The sequence below is a fragment of the Hibiscus syriacus genome, unplaced genomic scaffold (genome assembly GCF_006381635.1).
Source record: "Hibiscus syriacus cultivar Baekdansim isolate YM2019G1 unplaced genomic scaffold, ASM638163v2 tig00111008_pilon, whole genome shotgun sequence".
NCBI lineage: Eukaryota > Viridiplantae > Streptophyta > Magnoliopsida > Malvales > Malvaceae > Hibiscus > Hibiscus syriacus.
In genome coordinates, this window is record NW_024062951.1 from 588,218 (window position 1) to 606,575 (window position 18,358).

The following is an 18,358-nucleotide window of genomic DNA, read 5'->3' on the forward strand; positions in this document are numbered from 1 at the left end:
CACATGAAGGCAACAAATGAAGGCAACAAACGAAGGCTAATATGCTATATATATACCCCCAAACGCCTTCATCAAATCCATCCATCCATCGATTCTCGACTTGTTATTCGAAAACAAAAATGGCTATCTCTTTGCTTTCCAAGCTCTTCTTTCTGCCAATCATGGCTTCCCTTTTCATATTTTCAGCTCTGGCTCATGATTTCTCCATAGTTGGTTATTCACCAGAGCATTTGAGTTCCAGGGATAAACTCATTGAGCTCTTTGAGTCCTGGTTATCCAAGCATGGCAAAATTTACGAGTCCATTGAAGAGAAGCTGCTGAGGTTTGAGGTTTTCAAGGATAATTTAAAGCACATTGACAAGAGGAATAAGGAAATCAGTAGCTACTGGCTCGGGTTGAATGAGTTTGCCGATTTGAGCCATGAAGAGTTCAAGAGCAAGTATTTGGGACTCAAATCACAGGTTTTTAGAAAGAAACAATCGCCTGGAGACTTCACTTACAGAGATGTCATTGAGTTGCCAAACTCTGTTGATTGGAGAAAGAAAGGTGCCGTCACCCCTGTCAAGAATCAAGGTTCTTGCGGTAAGAGATTTCTCCTTTAAATTATACGAGATGGAACCCAAAAATCCCCGATCCGAAAAATTGAATTATGCACGGATATCGTCCTTGCAGGTGGTTGTTGGGCTTTTTCGACAGTGGCAGCCATTGAGGGCATAAACAAGATAGTAACAGGGAACTTGACTTCTTTGTCCGAACAACAACTCATCGATTGCGACACATCTTTCAACAGTGGTTGCAATGGAGGTCTTATGGATTATGCATTTGAGTTCATCATTGCCAATGGTGGACTTCACAAAGAGGAAGATTACCCCTACCTCATGGAGGACGGTACCTGTGAAGAAAAGAAGGTCCGTACATACACAGACCCTGTTAATTTTAATCCGATCTCGAAAATTCGTTTGGATCAATCTAATTCGATTTGATCATAAAAATTTAACAAATAACGCAAGGAAGACACACGTACATACATGCATGCATACATTATTGGCTTGTTTGATAAATGATGTCTTTGGTTACATATTCAGGAGGAAACCGATGTTGTGACGATCAGTGGTTACCACGACGTACCGGAAAACGATGAGCGAAGTCTCTTGAAAGCCTTGGCTCACCAACCACTCAGTGTAGCCATCGAAGCTTCTGGCAGAGATTTCCAATTCTACAGTGGGGTAAAAACCTTCGTTATTTTAGCTTCTTCTTCTCCAACATATTCTGCAATAAGATCATAGAGATTTAACATCACAGTGTTTTCCCGAATTCTCGATTTGCAGGGAGTGTTCAACGGTCCGTGTGGAACCGAGCTCGACCATGGGGTTGCAGCAGTTGGCTATGGAACATGGAAGGGGGGAGATTACATAATCGTGAAGAACTCATGGGGACCGAAATGGGGAGAAAAAGGGTACGTAAGGATGAAGATGAAAACTGGAAAATCTGAGGGGCTTTGTGGTATTAACAAAATGGCTTCATATCCCACCAAGAAGAAGTGAAGAATGACTTCATAATCGTTTTTATGCATTTCTCCATAGATTTGTTGGCTTACTTTTGCCCAGTTCCTGCTTAATAAAAATGGTTTACAATTTCAGTTTCGCTTGAAAAGGTTGGTATAAATCTGACTGAAAACTCAAAGCAGTATTTGGCAGCCTATGCCTACGTGCATACATTACATGCTTCTTTTATTTAATAGCATGGGATGATAAGCCTACTCATAACATACGTACCCTATAAATATAACTATTCGAATTCGGATCTTTTATAAAAAAAATATTCTCTTTTATCATTAATCTCACTCTAATGAATAAAAAGTGAAGAATGGATGGCATGCTTATCGAATGAAAAGTGAAAATGAATAATATGAATCATACTTATAAATAATGATGAATGATGATTATATTTGTATTGACGGTAGTAGATGAAAAAAATAATAAATAAAAGCTTGTTCAGGAAATGTGCTCTTAAACACGTTCGACCAAATTAAGATCCAATCCATTATTATTTTATTTATTAGTGATTAAAAAGAATATTATTCTTTAAGACTGAGTTCGAACAACTGCAGAGCGTGTGTACATCATTAATGATTAATAAAGATTAAATAAGTCATGATCACAAACCATGATGAATTGTAATCAAGTCTGTATTAAACGGAAATGGATGCAAAAAAAATAACCCCCGGTTCTAAATTTGAAATTAATCTATAACTTAAATTGGACACAGATCTATTATCATAATGCAATTGATTAGTTCAGATATTAACAACTTCCTGCTGTTTTTATAATATTAATATTATTCGTTAATCCAAATCGTAAATTGAAGAAACATCCAACAAAATGTGGGAAGAAAATTTTATGAGAAGCAGGCAGCATGTCCCCCTGCCTGATTGTTATATTCAATGTATTCAAGTTTAATCATATAATAAAAAATATAGATATGATGGTAGGTCAACCCTCAATCTAAGTTTGCATTACATGCATATGCAGAGTAAAAATGAAGCGCATGTAAATTGTTTTCACATCATTATTTAAGTGGTTGGGAGCATCTGGCTGTTCAAACCCCAAGTTTTTTTGAATTGAATGATTACCAAACTTCAAATGCAATCAAGATCCTACATCTTCATTGTATTTGAACACGCAATCGTACAGCCGTCCGCCAAGAAACTGGGCGACTTCGAGATGTTTTACCTGTGAAAATACATGGTCAGACAGCATCAAGTTGTGCAAATTCATTAAATGTTGCCAAAGCAATGCAGATGGAGGTGAATTTTTACCATTCCAATCTTGACTGAATCACACTTGAACTGAGCATAAAGATTAGTCTCTATTCCACGACCCTGAAAAAACATATACATATAGAAACCCACTATATTAGTTACAAACGGTTGATCGGAAAGTGTTAAATCAGTGCATAGAACACTGAAGCAAACTAAACCTATGTTAGTGGACCTATTCAACCAATACATTATAACGATCTTTATCATGGATAAATTTGGTTACCGTTAAACATTGACACAATCATTAAACAACCCATAGCTACCTATCCGAATAGCTTGGATTCGCTTTGGGTTCTTGTCACATTCTCAAAGTTCTAAGGCCAAATATATATATAAACTGGAAATCTGCTGGGTTATGAAGGAAAAAAAAACCTACCATGCCTTCCAAAATAACTAGGTCTGCGTCACTTGACAGGTAGGCGAGCTCCTGTGATACTCTCGTAAGATCAATAACCTACAAAAACAGAAGAAGCCATCACTCCATTGACAAAATGTAAATTCTTTATGGGGTTTGGATGCATTAGGAAAAGTAATATAATTATATCTTACCGGCAAATCATTACCAGAATTGGCAATCAAAAGATTTTTAGCATCAACACCAATAAGGCTACCACTTTCATCCTTCAACTGGTAAATTAGCATTTAATATATTAGCATTTAATATATTAGAGACGGTCCAGAAAAAGAGGATAAAGGAAGTTTAATGATCATTATCTAGAACTGTTTTCCTTTCCATCACCTTCGATATAATTTCAACCAATTCGGGATAAGTTATATCATTGATGGAAGGTAAGTCATTAGCTGCCAAGACAACCTGAGCAAAGAGGAAGAAATTATAAACATAATTCTATTAGATTTTTTCACCAATTCTTATTGATCACGGTTCAATCTGTTGCCTACCATATGAAATAAAGACCACAAATGAGTGCAAGGATTTAAGTTATATATATAAAAGACAGATTTTAAAATTGTTGAAACCAATAAAATACACACGCCACAAACTTATTTAACACGTACATAATTTAAAGAAGTACATGAAAATGTTTTTGGATTTTAATTGCAAACCTGGGTCCCACGTTTTAGCAACTCTCTCGCAAATGGCAAAATACCCAAGATCACATCTGCGCCAGAGTTATCGACAAAAATAACTGCCTGCCATTGAAATAAAAAGAAAAGTTGGCTATAAGATACATACAACAGCAACAACTTTTAATTTTAGTGAATAAGTGAGTGTTGATGTCTTAATATATGCATTAGGTTGACTTGCCTTTTTCCAAGATTTCGTGCTCCATTTTGCTTTAAATGTGTCGAAGTCATCAATAACCCAAGGACGAGGAACAAGATTTTGACAAGTAGCTAAGAAGGACATTCCATCCCTTGAGAAAACCTCAGCAAGCTTCCAAAAGTAAGGGCAAATAGCACAAACAAAAAGTAAGTACCACCGAAAAAGTTATCCTATTATGGCATGCTTCTATTCAAAATGAATATTAATATCACGGAAATTATCTCAACCAGAAAGCGTGAAACATGTTAAAGCATAATCCGACATATGAGAAGTTTTTTTATTTATCAATGATAGTTCATTTTCATCCATCGGCAAAGATGATCATTACACCCATCAAAAGTTAAAAATTACTCTGATCGAAGTGGAAAATGAAACAAGGAATAATTTTAGAGTGCATGAGAAATGCATGACAATTAAGATTCAAAGTGCTTATCTCAGATAATGGGGATTCAAAAATGCCTTATGAAAATGAGTACTAAATGTCGTAAGTTTGTAACTACAACAACAAATACGAACTGCCACTTATTTAAGTGTAAATACTTTCGACAATAGTGATGATGGATGAGATGATTATCGCATAGTTTTAGAAACTACCTGTGCAGAACCAAGATCAAATATGTTTCCAGCAAATATTCCTCTAACTAGATTCTCCAGGCGCTTCTCTCCATCTTCAATATTATCATTAAGACGAACTACCTCTGGAAATAGTGAAATAGCTTTGGCATTCTCTTCATCCTATTCCAAAGAACAGTGTTAACAAATAAATGGGAAAGCATATAACACTGGCAACTATATTCCTTTATTCTTAACACCGGACACCTCCACTACCCTTCTTCACCTTTTCTTACATTGCAAGTTGGACAGATTGTAAAATGATTACAATGCAATCCCTACCTTCAACCAAAATGTTCATTTTTTTTTTTGTTATTCCTCGAAAAACTATCATTTCATAAAGAAGGGGAATAAAATCACCAGTATAGTCCATACAAGGTGATATATTTCCATTCATCAAAATTAGAAAGTTATAAAATTGGAATTCAGACAGCTAGCATATAAAACAACAGTTTTTAGCATTATAAGAACCTGTAGCATAAATTTCAATACTCACTTTCACTTTCTTGAATATGTCTCTAAACCCCAATTCTCTAAGAACCTGTTCACGAAGTCGGCAGAGAAGCTACAAAACGGCAAAACTATCATGAGGACCGCATGCATATCTCCAAGAACAACCATTCTGAAATCCATTAAGTAATACAGAAATTAGTTCTAAAAATCTGACTTACAATACAATCAGGAGGTCCACCATGGCTTTCGGGATCTTTCTTGATGTCGTCAAGTATATCAGCATACCTTTCACAACATTAAGCAAACAAAAGCACACAAATGTGATCAGAAATACTGAAGGAACAGTTGTAGATGCTTATGACTTATGAACAACCAATTAGACATGCTTTCGACGGAGGGTCATTGAAATTTGCCTAAAGAAAATGTTCATAAATGAAACCAAATGAACGTTTGAAACAAAGGAATCGTACGTAAAAGGAAGCACAAGAAATACCCAATACCTTTGAGCAAATTTCTCAGCTCTAGCTGGAGCATCAGCCACGGTAGTATCACTTTCAGCTCTCTTCCTGCAATAAACTGAAGTAATGAGCAAATTCTTCCGGAAAACACAGATGGTAAACCATTTTTTAATTAAAAACAAGCAAGCTTATTCTTTTAATTGACCATTACCTCCTAACTAACAGAAAAGCAATCTGATTAAAAATTATGAAAAAAAATAAAAATAAAAATCATCAGATCAGCAAACAGACACAAAAGAAGAATAATTAGAACAGAAAAAACTTAATGGGAAAACCTCAAATTAACCATTCTTTCCAGGTAAACAAGGAATATCAACTATATATTAAAAACACCGTAAAAATCATCAAATAATAGATGAGTACCAAAAAAAGAACATTCATTAGAGTCGAAGAACTTAATGGAAGAACCTAAAAGAACCCATTTTTTCCAGATATACAAAGAAATGAAAGAGGAATACTTGAAGGAGGAGATGGAATTGCGGAAGAGGTCGATCCAGGCAATTTCAGTAGGGGTTGCCTTTCGAGGATCATCGGACGGGAATCTGTAGGGAATGGTGCATGCCCCGTAGTTTGATTCGATGGGAGTCGTCAGCAAGGGAAATGGCACCATTTCTGAATCGCTCTCCATTCCTTGATGGGAATATCAGATACGGAAACTGAGAGGAGACGCAACGAAAACAAGCTCCACCCCCAAAGCTCGGTCTGGGTTTTCCTTTGTATTTTCTCTTCTTGTGATCAAAGTAGAACCAGCAACTTCAACACCAAAACATCATCTATTCTTCAGTTCTTTTACTATATATATATATAATTTATACTATGTAAAACTAACAAATTTTATATTAATTTATAACTATCGGATATAAATAAATAAATGGTTAAGATTTAATTAAAATTTATAATCTATAAAAAATCTTTCCTCTATTTACAGTAAAATAATATAATTTTCCTCCTTTTACCGTAAAATCATCTTTCCCATGGTTCCTTATATATATTAAGATTATTCTACCAATATAGATATCCAAAAAGTGTAACTTTTTTCTCTCTCTATCAAAAAGATTTACATTTTAAGGTACAAATACATAATTTGTAATACATATTCGAATATTTAATAATCGAAATTAATGTTACCAGCACATGAAGGGTACTTAAAATTTAAGATAAACTATAGTAAATGGTCATTAATTTTTGGATAAATTATATTTGAGGTTATATGATTATGAGATTAGTAATAAATTAAAGTACTTCTGGATTTTATGTCTAAAGGGTAATTTTATTATATATACATTTTAAATCAGTAATACTTTTCTTATTTTGAATTGTATCGATTTAGACTTTAAAGTTTATAAATTACATTAATGTTGTTTTTTAATTAACGAAGATTGTTATTACTGTTATAATATTAATGTGATAGTCTAATATACTATAATACTAATATAACAATATATAAAACTAATGTGATAATCTATATATCAATGATGATATAAAAAAACCGTAATAAATTTTATTACCCGAATTTGAAGACAAAATTATTTTTTATAAGAAAGTTTGAAGGTAATCTAAAATTAAAGTAAAAAAGAATTTAAGAAAAGACTATATTATTTTAAAATATAAATAAAACTATTAAAATAGGAAAAACAAAAATAGGAAAAAATTAAAAAAAAAAGTTAAAAAACAATTTTTGTTTAAGTTTTATTCATTTTTTTATCATCAACTTGAAATGTTATATTTTGATCATTTACGTTATTGATTTATTAAATTTTGGTCATTTATATTATTAATTTACATTTTAGTCATTGAACTATTTTTTTTTAAAAGAAATCACTAATTTTATTTAAAATAAGAAATATTCTAAATTATAATAAAGATTTATAATCATAATCGTAAATTAAACACATAATTAATATAATTTCCTATAATCATTGAAAGAAAACTAACAACTTAAGATCATTTAGTCAGTAAAATAATAACTATTATTAATCTAATGACATGACATGTTAGTAAAGGATTTAAGTTTTATTCTGTCTCTCTAACTTTAGATAAAATATTAATATAATCCTAAATTCGATAAAATATATCACCGTCAGTAAACACTTATTATTGTCATCCGTCATTGTTATAGTCAACTTATAGATCCTAAAATTTATGGTTTATTTCTTTCTGGCCTCCTAAACATGAATTTGATGTTATTTTAGTTTTGGGTTGTTTTCGGTTCGAGTGATTTTCGATTTTGGCTATTTTTAATTCAAGTTAAATTAAATATGTGTCCATATTGATCAAGTTAAAACTCATGTCGATTTTGTCTTGATTTATTTTTTAAAATTTCGATCAAATTTAAATTATATCTAATCTCGATTTAAACAAATCAACTCAAATAATCATATTCGAATCAAGTTTGCTGATCTAATATGATACGTTGCGGAAAACATGACTCCAACCTCTCTTCAAAAACATATGCTACATAAACTGTTAACCGTGCGAAAAATAAATGACACCAGAACTCTTTTCTCATCCATTGTCCAAAGCACATCTCTTTAAAACTCTCTTTGTTTCAACTCTAGCAACAACCCAGACTATACCGAGGAAGAAAAAAACTTTTTCCCACATTTTCCAAGAATGTTCAAACCAAACATCCTTAAACACAGGCAAACAAGCCCATTGTCAAATGATAATATCTGGGTTTGTCCCAACAGTCTTTGTCGCCAATTGTTTGCTCCAATTGTACATTAAATGTGGACATTTAGGATATGCTACTAAGGTGTTCGATAAAATGTCTCAACGAGATGTTGTGTCGTGGAATGCAATGATTTTCGGGAATGCTAGTAATAGGATGATGGAGACTGCGAGGAGATATTTTGATGATATGCCTGAAAAGGATGCTATTTCGTGGAATTCATTGACTTCAGGGTACCTGAAGAATGGTGAGTGTTTGAAGTCCATTTTGGTTTTCCTGGAAATGAATAAGGCGGGAGTTGGATTTGACTGGACAACCTTTGCTGTTGTTTTGAAATCTTGTACCTTTTTGGAAGAGTTTGATGTGGGGCTACAAGTTCATGGTGTGGCGGTTAAAGTTGCTTTTGATAGAGATGTCGTTACAGGAAGTGCTTTGGTGGATTTTTATGGGAAATGTAGGAGGTTAGATGATTCAATTAGGTACTTTTATGAAATGCCCGAGAAGAATTGGGTTTCTTGGAGTGCTGTCATTGCAGGTTGTGTTCAAAATGGTAAGTTTATTAAGGGTGTTGAATTGTTCAAAGAAATGCAAAGGGGAGGTATTGGGGTTAGTCAGTCAACTTATGCTAGTGTTTTCAGGTCATGCGCTGGGTTCTCTGCATTTTGGTTAGGAAGACAGTTGCATGGTCATTCCTTGAAGACTAATTTTGCATCAGATTTGATTGTAGGAACAGCAATTTTAGATATGTACGCAAAATGCGGTAATATGATTGAAGCTCGAAAGATATTTAACCTGTTTCCAAACCACAATTTGCAATCTTTTAATGCCATAATTATTGGTTATGCCCAAAGTTGTCAGGCCATTCCAGCGTTGCAATTATTTCGACATTTGCTCAAGTCTGATCTTGGTTTTGATGAAATAAGTTTATCTGGAGCATTTAGTGCTTGTGCAGTCATTAAAGGGTATTTGGAGGGCGTTCAAGTACATGCCTTGGCAGTCAAAACTACTCTTGAATCAAATATTTGTGTGGCCAATGCTATACTGGACATGTACGGTAAATCTGGAGCTTTAGCCGAAGCATGTCGTGTTTTCTATGAAATGGAGAAAAGGGATGCTATTTCTTGGAATGCAGTTATTGCAGCACATGAACAGAATGGAAATGAAGAGGCAACACTATCTCATTTTGTTTCCATGCTGCATTCCGGGATTGAACCTGATGAGTTCACTTACGGCAGTGTCTTAAAAGCTTGTGCCGGTCAAAAAGCCTTGGATTATGGCATGGAGATCCATAATAGAACAATTAAATCTGGAATAGGGTTGCATTCGTTCGTTGGAAGTGCTCTTGTTGACATGTACTGTAAATGTGGGATGATGGAGGAAGCAGAAAAGATCCATGACAGAATAGAGCAGCAAACCATGGTCTGTTGGAATGCAATAATTTCCGGATTTTCTCTGCAGAAAGAAAGTGAAAAAGCTCAGAATTTTTTTGCCGGAATGCTGGAAGTGGGGGTAAATCCAGATCACTTCACTTATGCAACAGTTCTTGATACATGTGCTAATTTGGCCACTGTTGGACTTGGTAAGCAAATTCATGCTCAAATCATCAAGCTTGAACTGCAATCGGATGTATACATATGCAGCACCCTTGTGGATATGTACTCAAAATGTGGAAACATGTATGATTCCAAGCTCATATTTCAGAAAGCAACTAATCGGGATTTTGTAACATGGAATGCCATGATTTGTGGGTATGCTCAACATGGCCTCGGAGAAGAGGCCCTTCAAATCTTTGAGGATATGATTAAGGAGAATGTGACACCAAACCACGCAACATTTGTTTCAGTCCTTCGAGCATGTGCACATATAGGGCTGGTGGAAAAGGGATTGAACTATTTTGCCTTGATGTCAAGTGGCTATGGTTTAGTACCTCAGTTGGAGCACTATTCGTGTATGGTGGATGTAATGGGAAGGGCTGGCCAAATTACTGAGGCATTGAGACTCATAAATGATATGCCTTTTGAACCAGATGATGTTATATGGAGAACTCTGCTTAGCATTTGCAAGATCCATGGGAATGTAGATGTGGCCGAGACAGTGGTAGATTCTCTTTTGCGATTGGACCCTCAAGATTCTTCTGCTTATATTCTTCTATCAAACATTTATGCTGATGCCGGATTGTGGGACAAGGTTTCATATATGAGGAAGATGATGAGGTATAATAAGCTCAAGAAGGAACCTGGGTGTAGTTGGATTGAAATAAAAGATGAGGTTCATGCATTCCTTGTTGGTGAAAAGGCTCATCCAAAATGTAAAGAGATATATGAGATGCTTGGTATCTTAGTTGATGAAATGAGATGCTACATGGCTGATATAGATTTTTTGCTTGAAGAGTAGGCAAACCAATTACAAGGGCAAGAAGAGCTGCAAATCAGCGTGTGTAAATTTTAAATTTTATTGCCATAGAGATAAGGGAATTCTTTTTTGGGCATAGTATATCCATAAAATACTGGAAGATAAAAAGAATTCTCTAATGTTATTGGATTGATGGTAATGAATCACTAACGATAATATTATTAATACAGCTATTGCCGATTACAGAACTTAATAGCTATCTTGATGATGGTCATACATCAGAGGTTCTACCAAGATAAATCATTGAATCATCTATTAAAGAGTCATTTCATCGTAGACTTATTATTCAACCATCAAGCAGAATTTGACAAACTTACACTGAAAATGATACGCTTTGACGAGAAGGAAACATGACAAATCTCATCAGGCACATTCAAATAACCCATCATCCACAAGCAACATGATGAACTGCTTCCATTGTTAATGACACATTACTAGGATAACCTTAGCTCTATTCTCCTTATGGAAGCAAGAGAAACTAAGAGTTATCACTTGTGGATGAAGATACGACCGTGCTTATCCTTTATAACTCGTCTCCTGGAAGGCTATCTCTTCCAGATGAGATGTATGACGTACATGATTTAATAATGGGCACATACACATCGATTCCTTATGGTTGTACGTCAAGGTAGCAAGAGAAATTAAGAGTTATCACTTGAGGAAGAAGATATGCCCGTGCTTATCCTTTATAGCTCGTCCCTTGGAGGCTCTCTTCTAGATGGGATGTATGACGTATATGATTTAATAATGAACACGTACACATCGATTCCTTTCAAGTACTCGGCTTGGTTAAGAAACTGCAGTAGGAAAAAAACAACAGTTAGATACTTGCATCACATTCCTGCTAGTTGCTAACTATGAAAATATGGCTGCTATCCGAACATATTCATGAAATTCAGTAGTTTTTGGTGTCAGAATTTAAAGCTACAAGGAATTGCATTGTTATATATCTAACCAAAAACAAGGCAAAAATGCAGCAAACGGTGAATGACCGCTTGAAATTAAGATGGAACAAGGAAAATAGAAGAAAAGAAGAGTTTTCAACAGATCAAAGACAATGGTCCATCAATCAGAATATCAAATAGCAGCATCAATGGTGTGCAAGTCAGTTATAATGTTAAATTTATGGAAGTATGGAAGTGACTTGAAGAGGGTAATCATCTCCATCTATTGTCTTTGCGCAGAACAGGTTTTCAGTCCAATAAACAAACAACAGGAAAAGAATGGAAACGACTCTCTTAGGGGTTTCAATCATACAAATTCAGTTGATTCATAAACTGCATCAAATGTTAAAATAACACCTCATCAGTGACAACTGGATGGAGTTTTAGTTCTTCTATCACTCCAATATTTTGAGATGCATCTTTATCGACCTCAACCAAAATGTGTAATGTTTGGACAATGCACAAAATATCAGGAAAAGAGTTTATAATAAACGCTCACAATTCATATGGCACTAGGAAGTTGCAAGAGCTAGAATCCAAGCATCACAAGAAATGTTTCTTCTTGAATACTTAGTTAAGTGTCCTTTGTGGTTAACAGTACCTTATGATTTGGTTATTCACACTCGTAATACAAGTTGTAAGGATAAATAAGGCAATACTAGTACTATTGTGGGAATGTGCATGAATATGCAAGCCTGCACATTAACATATGACAGTAATAATACAAGACGTACCTCATTATGGTCATGAAGCAAAATAGGAGTGTTAGCCATAGGTGAAAAACCGATAGCTGGTAGGCCCACTTGCCGAAAATAGCAAACATCTGTAGACGCCGGAAAAATCTCTGGCTTCCCGACCTTTCCATTAGCTTTCTTGATAGCTTCTTCCAACAGAGTCCACCATGGGTTAGAACTGTCAGTGGATGTTATGAGCGGCCTTCCCAGGTAATCAACAGTAGTACCCTTTTCCTTAGACCGCAGACAGGAGTAACTAGTTTATGCAAACATCAAAACACCATGTCAAACTCACACAAATTGCCAGCCTTCTCCTTTTCCCAAAACTTGTCACATTTGTTTCCCATGGAATGCACCAATTTTGTATTTATATAGCAACTCGGATGATATAAAATCAATACAATTTGACAAGTGTCAGTAACTCCAAAAAGCGGGAGAGAAGGAATATTTACAACTGCTGGTATGAACAGAATAAAATACTGAACAAACCAGAGGATGTCACCATATTGATTCCAAGTCAAATATTGCAGGACCTCCATTGAAATTTTGTAATAACAGATTTTGGAAATGGTACACCACCCTTTTGTTTATTACTGAATGCCAACTTTTTCCAAGAGAGAATGCGTGCATCACTTGCTCAGCTATTCGTTTCTCCAAGGATTCTGTATTAGCTGTTGGTGGTACTCGAATGTCAAAACCAGCTTCTGCTTCAGATGGCTGCAAATTCATAACAAAACCTGGCAGAAATTTTTTAAAGAATGTGTATGTTAGAGGTAGATATTATACATATCATCATTCTTTTACCATGAATACAAAGAATATATGTGTCCGCATATGGCTACTGCCTTGGCAACAAAATTGATTAAAGAACAGTAGCATGATTGTATGTAATAATGGGAAAAAGAAAGATATACCAAAAGACTTAATTGACCATGCATTAAATGATTGAGCATTTTTAGCACAGAAGTTTAGTCTTTAGTTCCTTTGGCAACCAAGTGCTCTTAAGGAACTATGAAACAATGATTAATGCACATTGTTTTCCATCTTCGATGAAACAATGCAATTATGCCACACCACTCCAAATTGATAGATGCTTAATATCTAATCATCGCTGCTAAAAGACTTCAGGTTGGCACAAGCAAACCAATTTCTGCAATTATTCAGAAAACTTTTCGATTCCAAACATTTCATATCCAGTAAAAGTCTCACGGGACGCTTTGTATTAATTTATCAAATAGTGTGCACCTTAGGACCTGCATAAAAGATTCATGCACCAATATTTTCTCAAGAGAGTAGATTATCCATTTCTTTCAGTTTTCCCTAGTACTTGAAGAATGGATTTGGTTATATCTTCAGTGCTTTTATGATAAACATCTGAAGCAAAACAATTAAGGAAAACAACTTGAGTAATCGATCTTAAGTACAGTAATATCTACTGAAATCATAATTAATAGTTCTATATGTAAATTAATTTAACTAAAGGTTTCAGCACCTAATTATCTAAATATCTAGAGACTTACAATGGGAGAAGGTGTGCCAGCCTTCAGCGAGGCCATGTTAACCGAAATGACATCCCCTTCACTCTTCAAACCAGTTTTGACCAAATCAAACTGTGAAGCCCTGAACCTCCTGATAATCTCAACTGTCAAGTCAAACTGTCAACCGAAATGATGATTGGAGTTGCACAGTTTTTCCATCGATTTGATTCAGTCGCTTCTTCACAACTTTGAGTTCGGTATGGGGACCAAGTGAGCAACCATATGAGCAGTCGACTCAGCAACAACAATTTCAGCTAGCTCAGAGAATTAGTTAGCAGCAGAATTCAGCTATCGTATTAAAATTTAAACAAAACTATGATTGTAAGATTTTAATTTACTAATCGAGCCGAAGATCCAAACAAAATGATCATATATATGCTCGATGAATTGTCAACATCAACAGACACTGTCGATAAACTGATTCAGGGTATTACAGAAGATTTTTAAAATGATGAATTCGAACACCATTAAGACAACAACAAATCATGTTGTCGATAAAACTATTGAATCACAAGAACAATTGTCAGATGAGCACAAAAAAATCCTTTCAATGATAGTGCCTATACCCTATAATTGAATTGGATATTTCAAATATTCAACATTAAACTTCTCGATGTTAATAATGAGTTACAAATTCCAGGATATGAAGATTATTGTTTGTTGCGTTTTTCATGTTTATGATTGTTGTTGGAACGAATCGTAATAAGAATTTATTTATATGTGTTTACGGTTCGTTAAGTTTGACGACGCTCATTGGTTTAGACTTTTGTTAGTGAAGTCTATAACTCACCTCGTCACAAGTTTTTTTTTTTTTTTTGAAAATAAACATTATACGGATGTGGTCTTGTAGCTGTCGAACAATGTTAAGAGCATCACTCTCAACAACTGTGGCAGTAGCATCCAATTCAAGCGCAAGTTGGACACCAAGAGCAATGGCATGTGCTTCCACAACTCCTGCATCAAGAGGCACCTGTAAAGGCTGACCACGACTGGCAAATGGCAATAACCAGTCCGTGACAGTCGCGAGCAAGAACACCAATGGCGGCTGGGCCCCCGAAGGGGCAGGGCATGCACCATCGACATTGATTTTGATACAACCCAGTGGTGGAGGCTTAACCCGGCGAACAGTGTGCAATGGATCAAGCGTCTATGGACGAGCAGTTGAGGATGACGCATGGAGAAACGCCGCCTGAGTAGCAGCATCCGTGAGGCGATCCAACCGGGGAGAACTCTCCCTCCGTGCAAATATTACATTGCGTGGATGCCATAAACCCCACAAAAGCAGCAGAATGTCCACAAACATGGAGTCAAAGAATCCATAAGAAGCTCAAACATATATTTGAACAAAATTGACAGAATATATAAATTTTGGAGATTAAAGATATTATTATATCAAAGTAAATTAGATGTTTGTTTTAATTTTAACCATAAAGTGATATGTTTATAATATTTTAACTGTTAAATTTATTTATAATTTTTAAAATGATTTGCATGTCCGTCACCATTAGTTTATTGCACGTGGCAAAACATAATCGGATATTTTTTTTATTGAAAAATGATCAAAATGATAATGAATTAAAAGTTGAGAGGCCAAATTGATTAAATAATAATAATAAAATGTCAAACTGAACATTTTGACTAAAGTAGAGAGTCGAAATTAGGTATTAAACCATGCATATAGAATATAATGTGCTACAATATCTAATAGAATTAAATTCCTTTGAATTAGAGTAAATAGATACCATATCAAACTCCACCTCCAAAAATACCAATTATAAACAAAACTCTTGCTTTATAAAATACCAATAAAAACTTTTTTTAATTTTATGCTGACCTTTTTTCTCAATGTCAATGGCGGGGTGCATGGGTCTCAGTCTTTGCATTAAAAAGCTAGCACTGTGGAAAACGGCAACGTTTAAACCCCTGATGACGCACGACGAGCTCGATCCCATAATGGCCACCATGGGTTTCGTCGGCCTCCCGCCATATGAGGAAGGTTCCGGCTTCGTTTGGAAGGAGTACGTTTATTACACGGCGAGGCGGCCCAAATCTTTCCCTTCCTTACGTTCCAGGGCAGATGAACCGCCCCCGCCGACGATCGATCTCCGGAGACCCAAGTTGCCTTACCCCCGGATTGACGGGGTCCACATCCACACTTATCGCGCTTTTCTCGACGCCGTTAACTTTTATATCCGGATGTGGGATATTTCCGATGTCTTCCACATTAGGTACGTATCCTTCTTTTTTCCGCTCTCTTTAATTTCTTAAATAATATTTTAGATTTGGTATTTTTCTATTAGTTTATATCAAATTTTTAATACTTAAAAATGCTGATAAATATAAATATCCTTAATTAAAATCGAATTTAACATTTGTCTTTATCTGCTTAAAAGTTTTAAATTTTGCCTTAAAAGGGGAATGCCTATTCAGCCTTACGACCGATGCCGGAGGTGGCGATGTATGATAGACGGTAGTAACTTTGTGTACAGCGACGGAACACTGGAAGTGTCTTTGCATCGCTTCGCCAAATCAAACTCTGACAATGGCGGTGATGTCGGCGGCAGTAATGACGACAATTATGGCTCCGTTGGCATGAGGGAGAAAGGGAACAGGGAGCAGGCTAGCTGCTTTGTAGCGTTGAAGGATATTATTGTTTGTAATGTATGACTGTAAAGGTGCTTTATGGACACATTTAAAACAAAACACACACATTGCCTATAAGGCTCACATTTTTGTTTTGTCAACATGGAGTTTGATATGTTTAGCTCAAAATCTGTTGGTTATTCAATCATCTAAATTAAATTGAAATTTTATGCTAAAATATATTTCTGTTAGTTGTAGTGATATATTCAAAAAATTTATGTTGTTAACATATACGTGTTCATTCTCAAAAATATTTATAGATTCGTCATTGATGATAGTTATATATAGTTTATTTATTTATTTTTATGTTTGTGTTTTTTTTAATATTTTTTATAAATCCATTTTAAATGTTAACTAATCTTAAGTGAAAAATATTTTAATATATTCAACTAAAAATCAATATATATAATCAAATTATATATAAATTTAAGCATAATTATTTCTGATTTTATTGCTAGAATCATGAGTAGTTTAAACTTTTAAAAATAATTATCTTGGATACAGTTATATTTTTATTATAAACTCGGGTTACACAAAAAAAATCAGTTTCTGTGCATTTTATCAAACATCAAGAAATAAATGAATTATATATATATATTTATTTATTTATTTAAGATTAAAATATAAATTTAACACTTTTAAACCCTTTTATTTAATTTTTTATTTATTTATTTTGTAGAAGCTAATATTGTTATTACAGTAAAACTGTTCTTTGGCGACGTTTTCAGAGTAAATAAGGGTGTGTATAATTTTAACCTTATTATTTGAATTGGTATTAAGTCCAAGAGTGTAGTTTCATTATTGTTCCAATTTCATGTCTTAGCATTTGCAGGCTATTTTGTTGGATCCCCCTCCCCCAATTCTCCCCATAGAGTCAATCTCACGACAGTTTTAAAAATGTTGGATGAATTTTTAAATTATAATTTCACCACTTCAATTATAAACCAAAGTTGATTTCTTTTTCAATTTAATTATTACATTTGCATGTGCATTCATTTTGTTACATGTTATATTTTTCTATTTTATTTTATATTTATCAAATACATCGTGTATATAATTAGGTCTAATTATGATTTTAATATTTTTATTAGATTGAAAACAATATTTGATTATCTTTTATTTTATGGAATTTTTTATAATAAAAAAATTCTACAATGTTCGTCGAGCGTGGATGAGCACTATTAACGATGAACACCATTAAGATTATAAAATATTAAATGTAGAATTATAAATTAGTTAAAAACTTAAATGTAATTTAATCAAAATATAATATTTATAAAACATTAGTTTTTATAATCTTATTTTAATTATAATTAGAATAAATATTAATTTGGGAATTATAAACTTTAATTTATTTTAATAGCTTTGAAGATCTCTTCACGCCGTTGTCGTCGTCACTTCCATTGCTGTCATCTCCTCGTCGCCACCGTCGGTATCATATTTCATCGGTGATTTAGTCTTTATCGTTCGTTGATGGTGAAAGATGATACTACCAGCAATAGCGGTCATGACGATGGCAGTGACGACAGGAGGTTTAATACTATGAAAATAAATTAAGTTTTAAAATTTTTCCAAATTAATATTTGATGTAATTATAAGTAAAATAAAATTATAAAAGATAATGTTTTTAATTTAAAATAAAATATTAAAAAGATAAATATGAAAATAATTGTTTAAAATAATAAAATAGTCATTGTAACATTTTTTTATCTTTTTAGTTCCATTCA

General features: G+C 34.1%; 5 protein-coding genes across 5 annotated transcripts; 3 read left to right on the forward strand and 2 right to left on the reverse strand.

Moving 5' to 3' along the window:
* The first annotated feature begins 64 nt into the window (after positions 1-64).
* LOC120149591 (cysteine protease XCP1-like) lies at positions 65-1,562 on the forward strand. Its single transcript, XM_039162323.1, has 4 exons — positions 65-582; positions 673-908; positions 1,086-1,226; positions 1,329-1,562. Exons 1-4 carry the CDS (start codon positions 120-122, stop codon positions 1,542-1,544), a joined length of 1,056 nt encoding a protein of 351 aa, XP_039018254.1. The 5' UTR covers positions 65-119; the 3' UTR covers positions 1,545-1,562.
* An 864-nt stretch (positions 1,563-2,426) lies between these two features.
* LOC120149590 (damage-control phosphatase At2g17340) lies at positions 2,427-6,444 on the reverse strand. Its single transcript, XM_039162322.1, has 12 exons — positions 6,148-6,444; positions 5,672-5,737; positions 5,390-5,456; positions 5,215-5,283; positions 4,701-4,841; positions 4,089-4,217; positions 3,887-3,973; positions 3,561-3,635; positions 3,371-3,448; positions 3,198-3,275; positions 2,819-2,881; positions 2,427-2,732 (listed from the first exon to the last, which is right to left on the reverse strand). The coding sequence occupies exons 1-12, from the start codon at positions 6,315-6,317 to the stop codon at positions 2,649-2,651; spliced, it is 1,107 nt and encodes a 368-aa protein (XP_039018253.1). The 5' UTR covers positions 6,318-6,444; the 3' UTR covers positions 2,427-2,648.
* Positions 6,445-8,159: 1,715 nt separating this feature from the next.
* LOC120149588 (pentatricopeptide repeat-containing protein At3g02330, mitochondrial) lies at positions 8,160-10,827 on the forward strand. Its single transcript, XM_039162321.1, has 2 exons — positions 8,160-10,752; positions 10,783-10,827. The coding sequence occupies exons 1-2, from the start codon at positions 8,175-8,177 to the stop codon at positions 10,806-10,808; spliced, it is 2,604 nt and encodes an 867-aa protein (XP_039018252.1). The 5' UTR covers positions 8,160-8,174; the 3' UTR covers positions 10,809-10,827.
* Positions 10,828-11,134: 307 nt separating this feature from the next.
* LOC120149714 (aminoacylase-1-like) lies at positions 11,135-15,291 on the reverse strand. Its single transcript, XM_039162436.1, has 6 exons — positions 15,241-15,291; positions 14,848-15,135; positions 13,971-14,105; positions 12,953-13,167; positions 12,451-12,706; positions 11,135-11,569 (listed from the first exon to the last, which is right to left on the reverse strand). The coding sequence occupies exons 1-6, from the start codon at positions 15,289-15,291 to the stop codon at positions 11,459-11,461; spliced, it is 1,056 nt and encodes a 351-aa protein (XP_039018367.1). The 3' UTR covers positions 11,135-11,458.
* A 548-nt stretch (positions 15,292-15,839) lies between these two features.
* On the forward strand, positions 15,840-16,655 carry LOC120149715. The gene is made up of 2 exons (XM_039162437.1): positions 15,840-16,216; positions 16,403-16,655. The coding sequence occupies exons 1-2, from the start codon at positions 15,840-15,842 to the stop codon at positions 16,653-16,655; spliced, it is 630 nt and encodes a 209-aa protein (XP_039018368.1).
* The last annotated feature ends 1,703 nt before the right edge of the window (positions 16,656-18,358 follow it).

What these genes read in the sequence shown, in the direction of transcription:
- LOC120149591 (XM_039162323.1), top strand. Translation starts at nt 120, where the DNA reads ATGGCTATCTCTTTGCTTTCCAAGCTCTTCTTTCTGCCAATCATGGCT. An exon ending in CAAGAATCAAGGTTCTTGCG is followed by an intron (nt 583 to 672) that starts GTAAGAGATTTC and finishes TCGTCCTTGCAG; the next exon opens with GTGGTTGTTGGGCTTTTTCG. An exon ending in ATTTCCAATTCTACAGTGGG is followed by an intron (nt 1,227 to 1,328) that starts GTAAAAACCTTC and finishes CTCGATTTGCAG; the next exon opens with GGAGTGTTCAACGGTCCGTG.
- LOC120149590 (XM_039162322.1), bottom strand. Translation starts at nt 6,317, where the DNA reads ATGGAGAGCGATTCAGAAATGGTGCCATTTCCCTTGCTGACGACTCCC. An exon ending in ACATATTCAAGAAAGTGAAA is followed by an intron (nt 4,842 to 5,214) that starts GTGAGTATTGAA and finishes TCTTTGGAATAG; the next exon opens with GATGAAGAGAATGCCAAAGC. An exon ending in ATTCAGTCAAGATTGGAATG is followed by an intron (nt 2,733 to 2,818) that starts GTAAAAATTCAC and finishes GTATTTTCACAG; the next exon opens with GTAAAACATCTCGAAGTCGC.
- LOC120149588 (XM_039162321.1), top strand. Translation starts at nt 8,175, where the DNA reads ATGACACCAGAACTCTTTTCTCATCCATTGTCCAAAGCACATCTCTTT. An exon ending in AGATTTTTTGCTTGAAGAGT is followed by an intron (nt 10,753 to 10,782) that starts AGGCAAACCAAT and finishes GGCAAGAAGAGC; the next exon opens with TGCAAATCAGCGTGTGTAAA.
- LOC120149714 (XM_039162436.1), bottom strand. Translation starts at nt 15,291, where the DNA reads ATGTTTGTGGACATTCTGCTGCTTTTGTGGGGTTTATGGCATCCACGC. An exon ending in CTGGCACACCTTCTCCCATT is followed by an intron (nt 13,168 to 13,970) that starts GTAAGTCTCTAG and finishes ATGAATTTGCAG; the next exon opens with CCATCTGAAGCAGAAGCTGG. An exon ending in TGCTTCATGACCATAATGAG is followed by an intron (nt 11,570 to 12,450) that starts GTACGTCTTGTA and finishes TTCCTACTGCAG; the next exon opens with TTTCTTAACCAAGCCGAGTA.
- LOC120149715 (XM_039162437.1), top strand. Translation starts at nt 15,840, where the DNA reads ATGGCGGGGTGCATGGGTCTCAGTCTTTGCATTAAAAAGCTAGCACTG. An exon ending in TCCGATGTCTTCCACATTAG is followed by an intron (nt 16,217 to 16,402) that starts GTACGTATCCTT and finishes TTGCCTTAAAAG; the next exon opens with GGGAATGCCTATTCAGCCTT.